The sequence below is a fragment of the Phyllostomus discolor genome, chromosome 8, assembly GCF_004126475.2.
Source record: "Phyllostomus discolor isolate MPI-MPIP mPhyDis1 chromosome 8, mPhyDis1.pri.v3, whole genome shotgun sequence".
NCBI classification, from domain to species: domain Eukaryota; kingdom Metazoa; phylum Chordata; class Mammalia; order Chiroptera; family Phyllostomidae; genus Phyllostomus; species Phyllostomus discolor.
The window spans coordinates 105,597,773-105,616,678 of record NC_040910.2 but is presented as its reverse complement, the minus strand read 5'-3'; the positions used below and the strand labels follow the sequence as shown (position 1 = coordinate 105,616,678).

Here is an 18,906-nt window from a genome sequence, read left to right as displayed (position 1 = left end):
ACCCCCTTTATACCATTGGTCCTATTTTGCAGAAAAGGGTAAACCCAGCTTGCTCAGTGCATGCCAATGAAAGAAGGAAAATCTCCTGTAAAGAATTTATATGTACTTAATTCCTTTCATCAAAAATTTTTTTTTCAGAATTTATAACCACAAAGTGGGTTAAACATTATTTGTCATTGAGTTCTGCCGAGGAGAAATGCATGTTTCATTGTATTTTTTAAAAAATCCGCTTTACTGAGATTTGATCTTCATGCAAAAAAGCTGTATATACTTAATGAATACAACTCATTGAGTTATATTTCCTCGCATTTTTAAGGGAATGTGCTTCATATGGATGCTGTGGTATGTTTCTGAGTGTGGTCTCTCAGGGTTTTCCTCATAATTCAAGCATCTCCTCAATTAATATCCCAACACATATTGACCCTGAGAGAATGGAATTTCTTTTTAAGGATTTTTTAAATGGGAATTAATTTGTAATTTTACGTAGTTCTTGGCTGAGGCTCACAACGACTTTGTGAACACAACGATATGGAAGTGAGAATTCTACGTACAAGATTGAAACCCACACAGCAAGGAAGCAGTGCCAAGATTTGCTAACCCCTCACCTGGAATTTGAAATTCCAGCAGCTATAGATATTATCAGAAAGTGTTTTCCAAAATAATGTTCTATCCCTGTCTATAAAAATATTCAAACTAGACATTTTCAAGGGCAAGCACTACAACAGCATCACACATGCTCAACCATTTAAATATTTTCTCTGCTGGCCACTGCCACGACATGACTGTAACTGGGGGGAGTTCCTGTGAAGGGGACACCCCCACCACCATCTCCACAAGGGCGACAGCTCACGTGGAGAAAGAAATTGAATCTACAAAGACTGCCTCAGTTGTCTGTTGCTATGTAACAACCACGCCCAAACTTAACAGCTCAAAACACTAATGATTTGTGATTTCTCACAGTTCTGTGCATTGACTGGGTGACCTTTTGATTTTTGTCTGGTCCCACTCATACTTCTGCATTCATCTCAAAGTTCAGCTGGGGCTGAAGGGTCCAAGATGGCTTCACTTATGTCTGGTAGTTGGTGCTGCCTGTCTCCTGGGGCGCCTTGGTTCTTCTCTACATGGCCTCTCCTTCTCTGGTAGGCTCTGCTGGGCTTCTTTGTATAATCGTAGAAATGTTCCAAGACAGAAAAGATGAAGATTCAAGGCTTCTTGGGGCTGAGATTACAGCACTCACACAACTCATCCACCATGTTCTACTGGTCAAAATAAGTCCTAAGCCCAAACCAGACACTAAGAGTGGAGAAATAAAATCTAAGTCCTGGTGGAAAGAGCTACAAGACACTGCTGGCCAGTGAAGGGCTATGGCAGAATGGGGAAGTTCTGCTAAGCCAACATCAGCCTCTATATGTAAGTGGGTAGAGGGGGATTTCGTATTAGTTTAGTATCTGTGTTGATGAAGTCCACCATTAATTTTTCCCAAGAGAAGATTCTCCTGTTTATTAGTCAGTCAAGTAAGTGGTACTCATAGCAGGCAATGAAATAGCATCTCTAATGAAATATTTGATGAAATCAATGGCCATCTTCATAAAATTGGTATTTTTCTTTTGAACGTCTGATAAAATATAAACTAATTGAGACTGACAGAATGAGTTTCCTACAGAGAAATCAGGCAGTTTTAATTTAATCAATGGCATTTCCTGGTTGACAAGGATGCGGAGGAAAAGTAACCCCATAAATGCAGACCCAGTGAACACAATCTAATTTGACTGTCTAGAAGTCTTTATTCAAACTTCATGACAAAGATTATTAAAATAACAGATGTACTTCTCTGGAAGATTAAATCATTGTTTGTTAATATTTACCCTTTCCCCCTCTGACCCCCTGGAAGAAGCATCCCCTCTCGCTCTTCCACCCTGTAGTGTGAACTTCACCCCATGTGACTTGCTTTGGCCAATGGGATGTTAGAGGACGTGACCCAAGCCGAGGCCTGAAATGTCTTAGCGTGACTGGGATTGCTCCCATGTGCTTGTGCTGTCAGTGGTAGGGTTGTCATCCAAAATGCAGGGCTCAGCTCACGGAACTGGAATTTCAGATGAACAATGAATACATTTTTATGTAAGTACGCCCCAGTGCACACTCAAATGTACTAAAAAAATTTTTGTTGTTCATTTGAAATCAAAACTTAATTGAGTTACCTGTATTTTTATTTGCTAAATCTGGTAACTCTAATTCAGTAGAAAGCCCCAAACCAACCCACAGCCAGAAGGTGAGCCCAGCCTTAAACAGCCCAAACCCAGTGATCTGCAGGCGCCTGACCAAGAAATAAATACTTGTGGTTGTACATTATGAGAGTTTGTGGTTGCTTGTTATGCAGCAATAGCTGACTAATTCAACTGTAGTGCCAATGAGAAACTAGCTGAATACATCCATCAGTATGAAAAGATTAAGCAGACAGTTTTCTCTAAAAAAAAATAAAAACAAAGGGGTGGCCCCATGTTTGTGGCAGGGTTGGTTTGATTTTAATTAACTTTCTGAAGAACGTAGGTTAATAAACCTCTGGGTTTATAGAAAAAATCAAGCTTTTATAAATAACACAGAATAAAGGCCTATCATGTTAAATTGAAGGACAACCCCATTCGTTTCTGTAGGCGTGTTTGTTAAAACACAGGCTTAAGGGTCGGACTTGCTTAGACTGAATCCAGGCCTTGTTAATGGCGAGCTGTGCAACCTTGGGCAAACTAGTCAACCTTGTGAAGCTGCAGCTTGTTCATCTCAGAGCGAGGATAAAAAATACCTAACTCAATTGATTGTTACGATGATTAATAAGATAGCTACACATACCTATCGCAGTCCCTGGAACATACCAAAATACTCCCGTAATCGTAACGTAAAGTTCTCACACAGGTGGGAAGGAAAGTGGGAGGTGATACACAGCATCAGCAAACAAGACAGTACAGCCTTATAACCCGTTCTTAGAGGAAAATGGGTATGAGCTTCCAGTAGGGGCCTAGCGAGAAAAGAAAAGAAAATTCCTCATCAAACTGTGATATCAGATATTAGTTCAAAGGGCCGCTGAGGCCAAAGATGTCCATAGAATATCGGTCATAAATAAAAAGGCTATGAGTAAAGAATCATTTAGTCTACACAGGAAAAGATCAACTAATGTTGTAAGCAAAGAGAAAGTCTTAGCATGAAGAATACAGAGGGTGAATTTGGGATAATTCACATCTGTGATATCTTCCACGGTATCCTTGAAGCAAGACAGAGTGAATTCCTCCATGACAACAATCAAAAGCCTCCCCTGTGAAGAGGAGGGGATGGTTTTAGGACAAATGACTATCAAAAAGCATTTGGTGGTTTGCAAGCTCTTGGCCTTCCTTTCTTTTCATTGGGTTCATAGGAAGGAAGTGGGATTGACTGGGCAGACTTCTTTATTTTATTCAAATCCAAAGGAAAGTGTTCTGTATCACTAGTAAGAAGTAAATTTATGGGACTCATCACGAAGGTAAGACACAGGGCAAAGGTACACATAAATAACCACAGCTGGAATTAGGTAAGTGCATGCCTCTCTCTCACAGTGCCCTGGTGAGTCCCCAGGGACAGCCAGACCACCCTGTGAGACCAACACCCAGAAAAGGAGGAGCCCCTGCCCTCCCCACCACCCTGAGCTCAGCTCTGCTGACCCTCAGAGAGGAACCCCTGTGCCCGCGCTCAGGTCCGACCCCGCACGGAAGCCCCGCCCCTTTCAGTTGACCTGTCACGGGGTGAAACACAGTCGCTTACTGAGGAACGAGGAGACCTGGACCCCAGACCTCACTGTGTGACCGTGGGGAGCACACGTGACCCTACTGGAAAATGAAGGACAGGCCTACATACCCTCCACAGCAGTGGTCCCCAATGTTTTTGGCACCAGGAACCGGTTTCGTGGAAGACAATTTTTCCGTGGACTAGGTGGGGCGGGGGGCTGGCTTCAGGAGGATTCAAGCACGTTACATTCGAGCTCACCTCCTGCTGTGCAGCCCGATTCCTAACCAGTCCACTGCCCGGACGTTGGGGACCCCTGCTCTACAGTCCCTGGATTCCACACATGGGGTGACTGATCCCGAATGAATTACAAAGACAGCAATTGCAAGCGATTTGTGCAACCAAGGTAGATGTTGAGTGTGGCTGGGAAGGAGGAGGAGGGCGTTCAGGTGAATGTGGAGACATCACAATCAAGGCAGGACAGTGCAGACCCTAACTCGGGGGGACCCCACCAGGGCGGCAGGGATCCAGGGCACCATGGGGTCCCTCCTCACGAGCAAACCCAGGAACCTGCCTTTCAGGGAGTGGAGGGAGAGGTCTGGGAAGCAGAAGACTTGGTGTGCACTGAGCGCTGCCACTCACCTGCCCTGCCTGTCACGTGCCCAGGTGTGACGGAGGCGAGGCGCTGCTTGGCGCTAATAACTACAGCCTTTGAAGTCCATGAGCAAAACACGAACTTCAGGGCCACAGGGCAGAGTGACTAAAGCCCACAAGGAAAACACATTCCTTTCTCTTTTATGTGTTAGAAATATTTAAAGGGAAAGTCATCAGAATCCAATCCAACGTCTAGATTCGGTGAGAATAAACAATACAAAAAAAAAGGAAAACCATTTGTGGTGTGTGTGCATGTATATGTATGAGGTGAGGGGCTACCAAAAACACCATTAGTCAATGCTAAATCCTTACTTAATTGGCCAGGAAATTAACAAGGAAGTGACCCTGTGCCCTGGGGGTCACCAGCACCTGGCCAGGGTATATAAGGAACCCCCACGGGAGGAAGGCATTCACACCTGAGAACACCCAGCTCCTCTCACCAGCCCACCCAGCCCAGACCCAGACGCCACCATGACCGGCTCCTGCTGCGGCTCCACCTGCTCCTCAGTCTGTGGGGGCGGCTGCTGCCAGCCCTGCTGCCAGCCCTGCTGCTGCCGCGACCCCTGCTGCTGCCGCCCCTGCAGCTGCCAGACCACAGTGTGCCGCCCCGTGACCTGTGTGCCCCACTGCACACGCCCCATCTGCGAGCCCTGCCGCCGCCCCATCTGCTGTGACCCCTGTGGGCTGCAGGAGGGCTGCTGCCGCCCCATCGCCTGCTGCCCCACGTCCTGCACGGCCGTGGTCTGCCGGCCCTGCTGCTGGGCCTCCACCTGCTGCCAGCCCATCTGTGTGCAGGCGCCCTGCTGCCGGCCCCCCTGCTGCCAGCCCGCCCCCTGCCGCACCACCTGCAGGACCTCCCCGTGCTGCTGCTGCTGAGACCCAAGGTCCCCACAGATCCATACACTGGAGCCCAAGCACCTGTTCTGCATTTTAATCAAGTTGAAAGAAAAATACATTTCTTTCCCATAAAGTGACAATAGACATTTTTTTTTCATCCTACTATTTGGATACACAAGCTCCATCTCCACCTTGAGCCAGATTCCCGGGTGTTCCCATTAGCAGAACTCACCATGAAGGGCAAGCCCACCTCTAAAAGTCCCTGGGGGGAACCTGGCAAACCCACCCTGAACTCTGGAGGCTGCTCAAGCCTCCCCGTCATCGTTTATAATGTGCTGCTCACTTGTTTTCAATAAACTCATTCTTCCTGTAAACCATCCTGCTACCTGATTCATGTTTTAGTGCAGGTGTATGAGTGTGCATGGATGAGCAGACAAAGAACAGGAAGGAGAATGAAGAGGAAGAAGGAGAAAGGCAGAGAGGATGAAGGAGACAGAAGAGGGAAGGCGCAAACGGTGCGAGGGCTCCTGGAATGAGTCTTGAACGGTGGCGGCGCGGCACGGCCAGGCGAGTCCTCGGGCTGCTCACGTGGGCAGATCCACACGCACCAGGCCCTCCATAGACCTAGGTTCATGCCTAAACTCCCTGCACTAAGTCTCACTTCCAGCGGCACTAAACTTCTCACAGTAGCTGACACATGCCATACAGTTCCATTTGTCTTTGCTTTTGTCATGTTCTTTCATTTTTCTGGAATATCCTTTCAGCTTCCCCTTCCCTCCACCTCGTCACCTACCTCTGAGTCATTTCCAGGTTCAACTCAGTCTTCTCCAGGAGTGCTGTCCTAACCCTTCGCCCCTCACCACACGCACGCACGCACAAGCTAGGTTAGGTGCGCTAACATATGCCAATCGCATCCCGTGATCCTCTGCTTATCCCCCCGCCCATGAGGCATCGTACTCAGATGATCTATTTCTCTTCCTCCAGCGACAAACCAGTTCATTCATGCTGGCTCCCAGCGCTGAGCTCGGTGTTCGGAACAGAGCTGGCAATTAATTTCTATTTGTTGACTCAAACTGCATTAGAAGGGAATTGTCTTTAGGACAAGAGTTCTAACAGGTAGATATTTACTTAAAGCAAAACCTTCAGCATCCAGTACAACTGAACTTCTCTCCCCCTTGGGTTTTCTCATCTGCAAAATGGGAAAACTAATGCTCACCCACGCAGGTTGCTGGGAAAGTGAAATGACTTTATGTACGTAGAAATGCCTGGCACCCAGGAAGCACCCAGCACCGTTCATTTCTATTCCTTGTCGCACATCTGAGCATCGCTGTGTCACACGGGCTCAAAAGATGTGCTACTCACTACATACCATGTCACTGAGAGTGGGAAAGGGTTCAGGGAAGCCTTTCTCTTTTTTTTCAGGATAGTTCACATCCACTGGCAGAAACAAATTTTCTTCTTTTTTTTCTTTTTTTTTTTTAAGATTTTATTTATTTATTTTTAGAGAGGGAAGGGAGAGAGAAAGAGAGAGAAACATTAATGTGCGGTTGCTGGGGGTCATGGCCTGCAACCCAGGAATGTACCCTGACTGGGAATCGAACCTGAGACACTTTGGTTCACAGCCCGCGCTCAATCCACTGAGCTACACCAGCCAGGGCTAAATTTTCTAATAGTTATAATAAAGAAGGTCAAAAACTCCATCATCAGATTGAGGCTGTCTTGTAAGGAAAGGGCCCTTTAAAAGTTGATCTACAAGTCCCCAGGAAAGAGCCTGAGATTACAGGGTTTGTGAAAGGGGTTCAGCGCTAGGAGCAAAGGAGAGCTGGGAAACACAAGTGCAGCCGACAGGCATTCCCTCCCATCCTGAACCACCCAAAGGAATTAAACAGCTCACAGCTGTAAGAGAGACTTCAAAGGATGACCTGGTTTAGCCTCACCTGGCTTTAGGCAGATGAATATCGAAGCTACTTAGAAGAGATGCTTCCTTTTTAAATCCCAGAAATAAATCCCACTGGCTCCCTGATTATCCAGAGTTTGGGTTTTTTTTTTTCCAACTAAAATATTTTCTCTTCTCAATTAATGACAACCATCTCTTCCGTCTTCCACGTTCGTATGGATTTGCTCATACACGTGGCCCACGAAGATTCTCACCATTTCACAGACGAGGGCGCTGGGGCCGGCAGAGTGAGGCCCTTGCTGAGCGGTGGAGGGAGGACCTGGATCCCTCTTGGTCTTTCCCTTCCTCCTCCCACCCATTCCCGTGCATCGTCCCCATCCCCATTTCTGCCAACTCTTAGGATTGGAGGATATTTTAAAGATCATTTTGGAGACTAGGGAATGCATATTCTGTTTGCAGGATTTTGAAAATTTCCTAACATACAGTGGCCCCCAGACTGGCTCCTAACAAAAACAAATACATAAATAAAACGTGCAAAGCTGTTAGGACAAGGGCATGGTCTGCCAGCACGCAGGCATTCACGCTACAGTCTTTCTCAATGAGACCACAATGATCCTACAGTTTGTCACCAGCGTGGTTAGCATTCACTGGCTCCTGTTCTGGTAACTGTGCTCCTGCAGAACCTGTACTTTGAACGATGTGACACAAAAAGCCCCCGTGACAAGGACCAGGGCCACATCTGTTGTCCCACAAGCTGAGGTCCATCAACGCGCTGCAGCAATGGAAACCCCACGGCATGGAGCCACCCCAGAGGGGAAAAGGTGCTGATGGATTTTGAGAAATAGTGGACTGAGGTGAAATCACATAAAATGGTGTTTTGATGGATTCAAAGCAAACCAGGGCTCCGTGCAAAAGAATTAACATCAGGACCGGCCTGTGAAAAGCAGTGAGGGCCCCCCTTTCTTGGGAAACGAAAGAGCTGAGATGAAGGCAGGTGTCACGTCCGAAAATCTCTTACCTGAAACTCTGCCTCTGGGTTGGATGTTGCGGCTGCGTCTCTGTGTCAACAATGATGATATCGTTACTATGTAAATGGTGACAATGATCCCGGCCCGGCCGTGGCGGGTGGGATGCCCCTTCTTACTACGGGGGCTCCAGACAGCAATGTTTCTGACAGTCTGTAATTAGAAAACACAGGATTTCTTAGTACTACGTCTTTGTTAGTTAAAAGTGCATGAAATAACAGATATATTCCTACTCCTGGTATTTGGATCTCTGTACCTATTCTAAGCCAAATAACCATATGTGAAACCAAGAATCGAGCAAGTTCTGAATTTATCTCACCAGATGGGACAGAATTTGTGATAACGGCTCCCACACATTCACTGCTTTGGAGGGGCTCAGGGCTGAGAAAAGACTAGGACTCACCCAGCGATCAGTGTTTACACCCCACGGAAGGCCGGGGGCACGTCAACCCGCTCACACTCCTTCATCTGTGGGACTCAGAAGTCATTTCACAAACCTGGCCTTCCGAAAACCGTGACGGGCAAAGTGGTTCACAGAGCCCAAGGACCTCAAGGACTAGGACTCTGGTGGCCCGAAGAGTGTATGAAAAAAATGATCCCACCAAACCAAACATACTTTGGAGACAAATTTGGTCTGACAGCCGTCAGCGACCCTTGGGCAAGGTCCTCTTCAACCAGCCTTTCTACTGTGAATTTATTTCCCATACCTCCATTTTTCCAGCCGAGGCTAAGAAAGACAAAGCCATTTGGTCATCATCGGTTCACTAATCCCCCTGCCTTTTTCAGAAGCACAACTTCACCCTTCACAAGCAACCAGAACGACAAACCTAAGCACCTGCTCCAGAAATGTAATTGACTTCTTTATGAATATTTTCAACATACTTTGAAGAACTCAATACAAGTGCTTAAGGCACGCCTAAAAAGCAGGAAACACCTCCATTCAAATTTTATTTCTAAGCCCGTACACAGGAAGGATCATTCAAAAAGGCACAACTGTATCAGTAAAAGCCACATGCAGTGTGGCCTTATCGTCCCATGAAAATTTCTTCTCCTTCCATGGCTTTATCTGCCTTTGTCCTGACTTCCTAAATTTGTAATTATGGGGTGATCAGAAACTACTTAAAATGTATTTTTCTTTCTCTTCCCTCTCCGTCCCCAGTAGCACATCACTGTTTACATAGTAAGTGTCTCATCACTCATTGTGAGCAATAGGCCAACTCTAATGGCCTGTAACAACGTCACGTGGGTGGTTGGGGTGGTTATTTCCATATAAACAAGGGGAAGCGATATGCTGTTTCGCAGAAATGCTGCACCCCTCTTTTCCTAGCAGGATCGGCACTCAGCTTTCATGAGCCATTTTAGTCTGGTTTGGTTTGGTCTTGTTTTAGAAATTCTTGCTGCATCACAAGAAGTCAGGCCTGTGGACATTATGGTCTCACGCTTAATGATGGGCAGTGAAAAGGGGGGAAGGTGTGAGAGAGGCAATACTGGATTTTTCAAACTGTCAACTGGTCACATGGTCTGGAAAAACCGGCTATTCGATGAGTAATTTCTCAGAAGATATAAATCATCAGGTATTCATTTCGAGGGGAAAGCGGGAAGAAAGGAGAGCATGCTTCAGTGACCTTGGAATTGCTGCCTCTGCAACTGAATCCACCAATCCTGAGTTCTCATGTCAATGGGCAACCACAATTTTAGGAAGTGACCCTGTGCCCTGGGGGTCACCAGCACCTGGCCAGGGTATATAAGGAACCCCCACGGGAGGAAGGCATTCACACCTGAGAACACCCAGCTCCTCTCACCAGCCCACCCAGCCCAGACCCAGACGCCACCATGACCGGCTCCTGCTGCGGCTCCACCTGCTCCTCAGTCTGTGGGGGCGGCTGCTGCCAGCCCTGCTGCTGCCGCGACCCCTGCTGCTGCCGCCCCTGCTGCTGCCAGACCACAGTGTGCCGCCCCGTGACCTGTGTGCCCCACTGCACACGCCCCATCTGCGAGCCCTGCCGCCGCCCCATCTGCTGTGACCCCTGTGGGCTGCAGGAGGGCTGCTGCCGCCCCATCGCCTGCTGCCCCACGTCCTGCACGGCCGTGTTCTGCCGCCACCGAATCTGCTGTGACCCTTGTGGTGTGCAGGAGGGCTGCTGCTGCCCCATCACCTGCTGCCCCACGTCCTGCACGGCCGTGGTCTGCCGGCCCTGCTGCTGGGCCTCCACCTGCTGCCAGCCCATCTGTGTGCAGGCGCCCTGCTGCCGGCCCCCCTGCTGCCAGCCCGCCCCCTGCCGCACCACCTGCAGGACCTCCCCCTGCTGCTGCTGCTGCTGCTGAGCAGCCCTATCGGAAACATTCGGAGTGTTCATAAATGTAAAAACTCTTCCCACCCCTGATAAATCAGATGAGAGGTAACACCTTTGCAACCTCCTTGCTCTTCAAACTGACTCCGAAGTAACTGTCGAATCATTTTCCACATAATTATGCAGCTATTTCTGGCTGTCTTTAAGAATCTTTAGAAAAATTCCCATTTTCCTCATGTGAGTTCTCAGCTTGAATGAAACGAGGGAACAAAGACCAAAGCTCCTCCTGAGCGGCCCTCCCGGCCCCTGACTCATCACCCTCCCCCACTGCCTCACCGCGGGGCATTCTTCCAAAACAGGGTTACACGCACGCGGGCATTTTACGTGGTAAAACAATAAAATTTTATTTCTGGGAAGCAAATGTGTTTCTCTTTACTGTTTATTAACTGTAATCTTCAAAAGCTTATATTTAGTTCGAATTATGGTATGCAGAATCAAAAGAACCAAAGGAAAAAGGATTCTCCCTGGCCATTTTTTTTTTTAGCCTTAGGAACAATTCCAGTGCAAACTCTATCATTTTAATAGCGATTCAAATAATTCAGATCGCCTCTGGTTAGGTGCCTTCATATTTCAAGCCGCAGGTTTTGTGGCGATGCCGAGGGATGACTAGCTTTCAGCCGGTCTCTCCGATCCGGAGCGACTCCTGAGTCATCCGCACACGTGACAAGGGGGAGGAGCCCGGGTCTTTCCTGGATTAGAAAACTCCGCAGTGATTCAAGTCAATCGGTCCCTGGGAATCCCCAACTACTGAATGCCGGTGCTGGAAGAACCACGTTCCAGCTGTTTCCATGGCTCCCACCGGCGCCATCACGGCCAACTAGAATTCCAGTGGGGGGTCCCTGCTGCTGAGCTGACGGAGAGAAATGTACTTGGGCTGGAACCATTCCGATTTCGAACTCCCAATAACATTCCCATTGAGCAACGTTAATGCACTTCAGATAGTGATAACATAAATTCATACCAGATGTGTTGTTGCTGTTGTTAAGAACTTTTAGGCTGGCCAGGAAACTATTATTGTTTTCCTGAGAAACATGTAGCTAGTTCCCAACATGTCACCTAAAAGGGTTTTGTGGGATATGCTGCTTGTACTCTTGGGCATCTCTACCTGCCCAGCGCGGGCAGGCCGGCAGGACCAGCTTCGTGAGGCCTGGATCTGAATTGACTTTGCTCACTAGTGGATTCCCGCTGCGCTGCACACTATCCAACACACAGTATATAACCAGAAATTACTTGCTGAAGCATCGAATAAGCTCTAAGGGTTGGAAGAGAGAGACTTTATCCCACCTACAACCACGCCAGACATGTGCCTTCTTATATAAAATAATGAGCAGTCTCATGAGGAAAAGTCTTTTTCTTGAAATGTGGGGGAAGTTCCTCAACAAGTATTCCATTATACTAAAAGCTCAGCCTCAGCCCTGGCTGGCAAAGCTCAGTGGATTGAGCACGGGCTGGGAACCAAAGTGTCCCAGGTTCGATTCCCAGTCAGGGTACATGCCTGGGTTGCAGGCCATAACCCCCAGCAACCGCATATTGATGTTTCTCTCTCTCTCTCTCTCTCTCTCTATCTCCCTCCCTTCCCTCTGTAAAAATAAATAAATAAAATCTTTAAAAAAATAATAAAGCTCAGCCTCGTCAGTACAAGAACAGTGGCGTTTTCTCTTCACTGAGGACTGAGCAGTTTACCAGTGGATAGGCTCACCAGTCCGATTTCTTTCTGCATCTTCTTGACCGGCATGTTTAAAAATCTCTAATTTCATCTGTTTTTCTTCATCTCAGAATTTTCCTTATTAGCCTTCTAGAGACTTCCTCATCTTTCAGTGTTTTCTCAAATGTAGACTGTTTCGTTTTCTCCCAGGCTCGTTGTGACTGGGTCACGTGGGCCTCCGCAGTCACTCCACGCCCTGGTCAGCCGCAGCGTCTGTGCGGCTTGGGTGAGCTGCAGGGACCATGCAAGCAGGCAGGGCCAGAGGAAGGCTTGAACCGGAGCCTCGGCCACTGACCTGGAACAGACTTTGCTAGAGAGCCGAAGGTCAGAACCAAGCGAATCCAGAGAGGCAGAAGCTACCAAGTTGCTGAGTGACAGGGTTCTACTCAGGCCCTGAAAGTGTGAAACAACTGGCTATCAGAGCTGGTTCGGGGGGGGGGGGGGGGGGGGGGGGGGGGGGGGGGGGGAGGAAGAAACGCAAGCCCAGCACAGGGGGAGACAGTGGGGTAGGAGGGGCCAGGGTGAGGACGGAGGGAGTCTGGAGACCACTCCCGGCTGGGGTCACCACCTGGGGCTTTGTCATGCTGGCAGACTGCCACCTTCACACAGGTCATGGCTTTGTTCGTAGTGCCCCAGGGCCAACCAATTACATCCAATGCCATTATCTATACTACCTCCTTATGGCATGTTCTGGAGTTTTGAGAAGGCCGTGTGGGAGATAATTCTTCCCATTCCTGAGGATATCGGTGAGACCTAGAATCCTGTCAGGTGACTCTAACCATTAGCCGTTTCACAAATAGCAACTATTAAAAAAATAAATTCACTGTTAAAATTCCTAAATAAAACAGACATGACTTAGCAACCAGGAATGTGACACCTGCAACTCCAATCTTCAGCTTTTGGGCTTACGGATAAATGTTTGCACAGGTGTTTTTGGAATAGTTATTGGTTCCAGTGCTGCAGAGTGTGTGGCTTCAGGCAGGCCTCTTATCTCGTTCCTTGTGTATAAAGTGAGGACTATAATAATACCTACCTCATAAGGCTGTTACAAAGAATACATTTCTTTATTTTGCATAAGGCTTGGAACAGAGTTAGAACTCAGTGATACTGGCTATCATGAAGATTATAAACAATGACATTCACCTTGCTATGAAAAAATATAATTATGAAAATTCATGAGCATGTAATCTAAGACCAAAAAAAGTTAATGGAATGGTGGGTACCATAGACTGGGTTTGGGAGAAATAAGAAGATAATTGTTTAAAAATAAAGCACAATGGTGGTTGCCAGGAGCTGGCGAGAGGTGGTCAGGGAGAGGCGGTGTGCAATGGATACAGAGTTTTAGGTTTGCGAGGGGAAAGGGGGCTGGACGTGGAGGGTGCTAATGATTGCGTGATACTAGGAATGTATCTAATGCCAATGAACTGCACACGCAAAAATGGCTAAGATAGTCAATTTTATGTCATGTATATTTTTCCAACATTTTTAAAATGAGAACCAAAAAAAAAGGAACACCAATGATAGAGGTCTACTAAAATGCATTCTCATAGTTCTAAAAATTCTTCTTTTACTGACAAACCATGACTTTTAAAATGCTCCATAGTACAGTATTTTTCTGAACTTGCTTTGCCCACCCAGAAGGCCAGGTGGGGCGAAAGGATGCTCAGACTTGGGGAATTCGCTTCCGCTGTTAGTAAGTAGCCCTAAGAGTATGAGAGCTACTCGGTGCTATCACAGCACCACTTGGTAAAAGCATCGCTAAATTATAAAGATAATTGGGGGCTTTGAAGTGAGGGTCATTAAGTTCATATTTGAGCCATAAATAGCAGAGTATAATGAGTGTCCATTGAATAAGGAAAACAAAGAGTCTTTTCTATGTACCTGAGCGCCTAAAACAGTATCTAGAGAACTTACTAACCAACCAGTGCCACTTCAGAAAGTAAATAAATAAATAAACAAAAACAAGGAAGTGACCCTGTGCCCTGAGGGTCACCAGCACCTGGCCAGGGTATATAAGGAACCCCCACGGGAGGAAGGCATTCACACCTGAGAACACCCAGCTCCTCTCACCAGCCCACCCAGCCCAGACCCAGACGCCACCATGACCGGCTCCTGCTGCGGCTCCACCTGCGCCTCAGTCTGTGGGGGCGGCTGCTGCCAGCCCTGCTGCCAGCCCTGCTGCTGCCGCGACCCCTGCTGCTGCCGCCCCTGCTGCTGCCAGACCACAGTGTGCCGCCCCGTGACCTGTGTGCCCCACTGCACACGCCCCATCTGCGAGCCCTGCCGCCGCCCCATCTGCTGTGACCCCTGTGGGCTGCAGGAGGGCTGCTGCCGCCCCATCGCCTGCTGCCCCACGTCCTGCACGGCCGTGGTCTGCCGGCCCTGCTGCTGGGCCTCCACCTGCTGCCAGCCCATCTGTGTGCAGGCGCCCTGCTGCCGGCCCCCCTGCTGCCAGCCTGCCCCCTGCCGCACCACCTGCAGGACCTCCCCCTGCTGCTGCTGCTGAGCAGTGCATCACCCCTAAGTGTCCGCCAGGAGATGGCTGGGTGCATCTGCTGTCCCTTAGCCTCACTGCAGAACAACAAGCCTTTCCTTGAGAAACTATTTCTCATCTCTTCAAACTAGCTCACAATAGGCCCTGAAGACACCTTTCCTGGCTAACTACTGATCAAGAATCCCTGTCTTCTTAACACCCTGGTAACACCAAGTCATGCTGTCTGTTTTCTAATAAACTTTGTACTCTCAGCACAAAAATCCTGGTCTTTGTGATATTTCCTTTCAGAAGGTTCTGTCTCTCTCTTTTGCATTGAGCTCTTCAAAGAAAAGGCCAAATAATCCTCTTACATTGTTTTATGCAATCACCTGAATCAGGTTAGTTCCCATATTATCCTTTTGACGGCATTCTCCGGGCACGGAAGCTGAGCGAGGAAGCTGGGCGTGGCTATATTTCCATCACATATGTAGAGCCACTTGCGCTCACTACTCCAGACTCACAGAACACCTCCCAAAACACCTCCAGTAAGGAGGCCGCATCTCAGCCGACACTTGGATGCGCGCATTCCCAGTCAGAGGGTCCTTTCACTGACCTGACTCCTCTTAGCACAGGAAGAAAGCCCAGGATGTTAGAGCTGGAAGGAACTTTCGGTGACATCTGGCCAGTCACCTGATTTTCAAGCTGAGGAGGGATGAGTAATGAAAGATTAGTTCTTACTCATATAACTATGGTGGAATTAGAATCACCAATGTTCAGGAAAGACCCAGGGGAAGCCAAGGCCCCTGATGTCAAGCCTCTAAGTCAAACGCTCCCTCTTAGCGCAGTTCCTCTGCCCAGAGGAACTGTCTTGTCCTTCGCAGCCAAGTAGAGCTGCCCCTCGAACAGTGCACCCCGGCTGGGTACAGTCTGTTATTCACGGTGCTGACTCTTGCTCACATTGAATCCACATTGACTCTCCAGGGTTGTTTACCTTTGCACTCAGGAGTTGGACACTAAGGGTTTTTTCCAAGCAAATTAATCCATTGTTGCCAATCTACACGCATTTGTTAAATATCTACTATGATAAAAACACTGAGCTGGTCACCCCGAGGGAATATAAAGAAATAAAAGAGGGCTCCTGTCTCAAAGAGGACATAATTCACTCAGGGAAGGAAGGTATGAGTAAGAAAAAGGGTCAAATTGTACATAATATAAACAATATAAATATAGAAGACATGCCAAAAATAGTTAAAAATAGATGAAGACTGTAGACCTGTAACATCATATAATTGTCCTAACATATATTTAAGTAAAAAATATGTAAGCTACAAAATATTCAATTATTTTGGGGGGAAAAAGTGTTCAACAAGTCTATATCATGCTTTAGGTATGTGTTTGCCTTAAAAAAATCTGGAACATTATACAAGAAAATCTCCCTGGCTGGCATGGCTCAGTGGATTGAGCGCAGGCTGCGAACCAAAGTGTCGCAGGTTCAATTCCCAATCAGGGCACATGCCTGGGTTGCAGGCCACAGCCCCCAGCAACCACACATTGATGTTTCTCTCTCTCTCTCTTTCTCCCTCCCTTCCCTCTCTAAAAATAAATAAATAAAATCTTTTTTAAAAAAAGAAAATCTAAGAGTAACTGGGAATAATATTCATTTTCTTCCTTATATTTTACTAATAATAATTTTAAGTGAACATATACAGCATCTGGCAGAAATAATACCCACTTGACTATGGTTGGTAGCATAATAATATGGGTGTACTAATTTATAGTTTTAATTTGAACAGTTTACCTAAAATTTCATAGGGTGTGCCTGAGTGTGATATTATGTTACAGAATGACAAGCTTATGATTTTGTAATAAAAGATTTTGTAGTAAAAAAAGGGGTGCTATTTGTGCTGGACCCTGTGTATTTAATTACTTAACCAATACAAGACGCTAACTGCCAGGCACTCTTCTGTGCTTAATGCTTGACGAATATGATCTCACTGAATGCTCACAACAGCCCTGGCATGTACTGTTATTACCCCCCGTAGCCCAAGGACACACAGCCAGTAAGTGGCAAGGTTTTCAGTGGGTGCTGTCTGGCTTTAGGGTAAGTGGCATCAGAGAATAGCACATGCCTAGCCTCCAGTGTCAAATCACAGACTGCTGTGGCATAAATTATTAAGACGTGACCCATATTTTCTCTGCCTGGAAATAAACTTTGGCTGTGGGGTGGGGACAAGTGTCTTAGACTGAATAAATGCTAGGATCTCTTGCTGAAGGACTCATGGACTCTATCTTTGTGTATATTTTATAAAGGAAAGGGGATATTTTCTTTAGGATATTTTGGTCAGAAATGTTTAGAGCAGAAGAATTAGGCTTATTAACTTGAGGTGGTATGTATCTTCAGAAGAGGCTCCCTTTGTCAGAATGTGATCATCACGAAGAATGCCCAGCAACGTGAAACACTCATTACAATCAAATGCGCCTTAAAAAGCAAAGCACAAGCAGCAAAAGCAAAAACCAGCCAGTGGGGCTACATCAAACTAAGCTTCTGCACAGTAAAAGGCGCAATCAGCAAAACGAAAAGGCAAATGAGAAAAGGGAGAAAATGGTGCAAACCCCATATCTGATAAGGGCTTAATATCCAAAGTAAATAAGAAACTCCTACAACTCAATGGCAAAAAGGGAACCGATTCCAATTAAAACATGAGCAGATGACTTGAATAGACATCTTTCCAAAGAAAGTTACAGATGGCCAACAAGTACACGAGAAGGTGCTCAGCATCACCAATCATCAGGGAAATGGAAATCAACGCCATTGAGGTGATATAATCTCACACCTGTGAGAAAGGCTAGTATGAGAGAGAGAGAGAGAGAGAGAGATAGTGAGAGAGAGAGAGAGAGAGAGAGAACAAATGCTGGTGAGAATGTGGAGAAAAGGGAACTCTACGCATTGTTGGTAGGATTGTAAATGGATATAGCTGCTATGGAAAAGAAAATGGAGATTCCTCAAAAAAAAAACAAAACATTAAAAATAGAGCTACCACAGGATCCCGCAGAGACACCTTCACTCGCATGTTAAGTAGAGCGTTACTCACAATAGCCAAGGCACGGACTCAACCTAAACATCTAATGACGGATAAACAGATTTAAAAATGTAGGGGCACATCTACACCTATAGATGTGTACACACACACACACACACACACACCGGAGTATTATCAGCCATAAAAAGGAGGAGAAGTCTGCCATGTTTGAAACAGTGGATGGGCGTTCAGGGCATTACGATAAGTGAAATCAGTCAGCCAGAGGCAGATACTGTACAGTCTCACTGACACGTGGAATCAGAAACATGGAACCCAGAGAAACAGCATAGAAAGGTGGTCGCCAGGGGCAGAGGTGCAGGAGAGGCGGTGCGAGGCTAGCCAAAGGGCACACACTTCCAGCTGTGAGGTGCAGAGGTTTTGGGATCTAATTGCACGGCATGGTGACTGTAATTACCGAGGCTGTACTGCGCACTTGAAAGTTGCTAGGAAAGGAGAGCTTTAATGTTCTCACCGTAACAATAAAATAATTCTGTGAAGTGAAGGATATGTTAACTAACCTTATTTCAGTGAACATTCTGCAATATACACATGTCGGATCATTGCGATATACACCTTACTTATTCAATGTTATGTGTCAATTACATCTTAATAAATCCAGGTGGGGGAAGAAAGCAGAATACACATAGCTTCTTTTATGTCCTTGCTTTTTTGTGTCCTTGTTATAATGTAGGCTCTGGTCACTGCTCTGGAAAGATCACAGGTGTCCAAGGACAAGGGAGAGAATGGAAAACGTGAGTGAGTCAAAGGCCCTCAGAGATGAGGAACACAGTGCTTGATTTCTCCCTCCTCTGTCTCCCCAGCCGTGACTGTATGTTTAGTCAATTTACATTCTTCACAAAGTCTTAAAATTGTCTTTGCAATTCCACTTAGGGAACATTAGCTCCTGGGGCCCCAGGCACATTCTTTTGAATAATGAGGATGACCCCAAAGCGATCTCCACACCCTGTCTGGTGAACAGCAGGAGGGGTGAAACAGAAAAGCAAGGAGACCCTTCCCACCATGCCAAGCCTCAGCTGCCTCTGCGGACGCTTCCGGGAGAAGCAAGTCCTGCACGCTGCTGGCAGAGCCGTCGCGGAGCCGCGTGGCCTCCCAACGCACTTCCTCCGCATGATGTTT

General features: G+C 47.0%; 3 protein-coding genes across 3 annotated transcripts; all 3 read left to right on the top strand.

Annotated features, from left to right (window-relative positions):
* Nucleotides 1–4,193: 4,193 nt before the first annotated feature.
* Nucleotides 4,194–5,639, top strand: LOC114503361 (keratin-associated protein 2-3-like). Its single transcript, XM_036033895.1, has one exon. The coding sequence runs from the start codon at nt 4,873–4,875 to the stop codon at nt 5,275–5,277; it is 405 nt and encodes a 134-aa protein (XP_035889788.1). The 5' UTR covers nt 4,194–4,872; the 3' UTR covers nt 5,278–5,639.
* A 4,300-nt stretch (nt 5,640–9,939) lies between these two features.
* LOC114503851 (keratin-associated protein 2-3) lies at nt 9,940–10,485 on the top strand. Its single transcript, XM_028521439.2, has 2 exons — nt 9,940–10,213; nt 10,307–10,485. The coding sequence occupies exons 1-2, from the start codon at nt 9,994–9,996 to the stop codon at nt 10,483–10,485; spliced, it is 399 nt and encodes a 132-aa protein (XP_028377240.1). The 5' UTR covers nt 9,940–9,993.
* A 3,832-nt stretch (nt 10,486–14,317) lies between these two features.
* On the top strand, nt 14,318–14,722 carry LOC114503340 (keratin-associated protein 2-3-like). The gene has a single exon (XM_028520861.1). It carries the CDS (start codon nt 14,318–14,320, stop codon nt 14,720–14,722), a length of 405 nt encoding a protein of 134 aa, XP_028376662.1.
* Nucleotides 14,723–18,906: the final 4,184 nt, after the last annotated feature.

Excerpts from the sequence above, each read along its gene's own strand:
- LOC114503361 (XM_036033895.1), top strand. The coding sequence starts at position 4,873 with ATGACCGGCTCCTGCTGCGGCTCCACCTGCTCCTCAGTCTGTGGGGGC.
- LOC114503851 (XM_028521439.2), top strand. The coding sequence starts at position 9,994 with ATGACCGGCTCCTGCTGCGGCTCCACCTGCTCCTCAGTCTGTGGGGGC. Across the intron at positions 10,214-10,306 it reads GCTGCAGGAGGGCTGCTGCC|GCCCCATCACCTGCTGCCCC; the intron begins GCCCCATCGCCT and ends AGGGCTGCTGCT.
- LOC114503340 (XM_028520861.1), top strand. The coding sequence starts at position 14,318 with ATGACCGGCTCCTGCTGCGGCTCCACCTGCGCCTCAGTCTGTGGGGGC.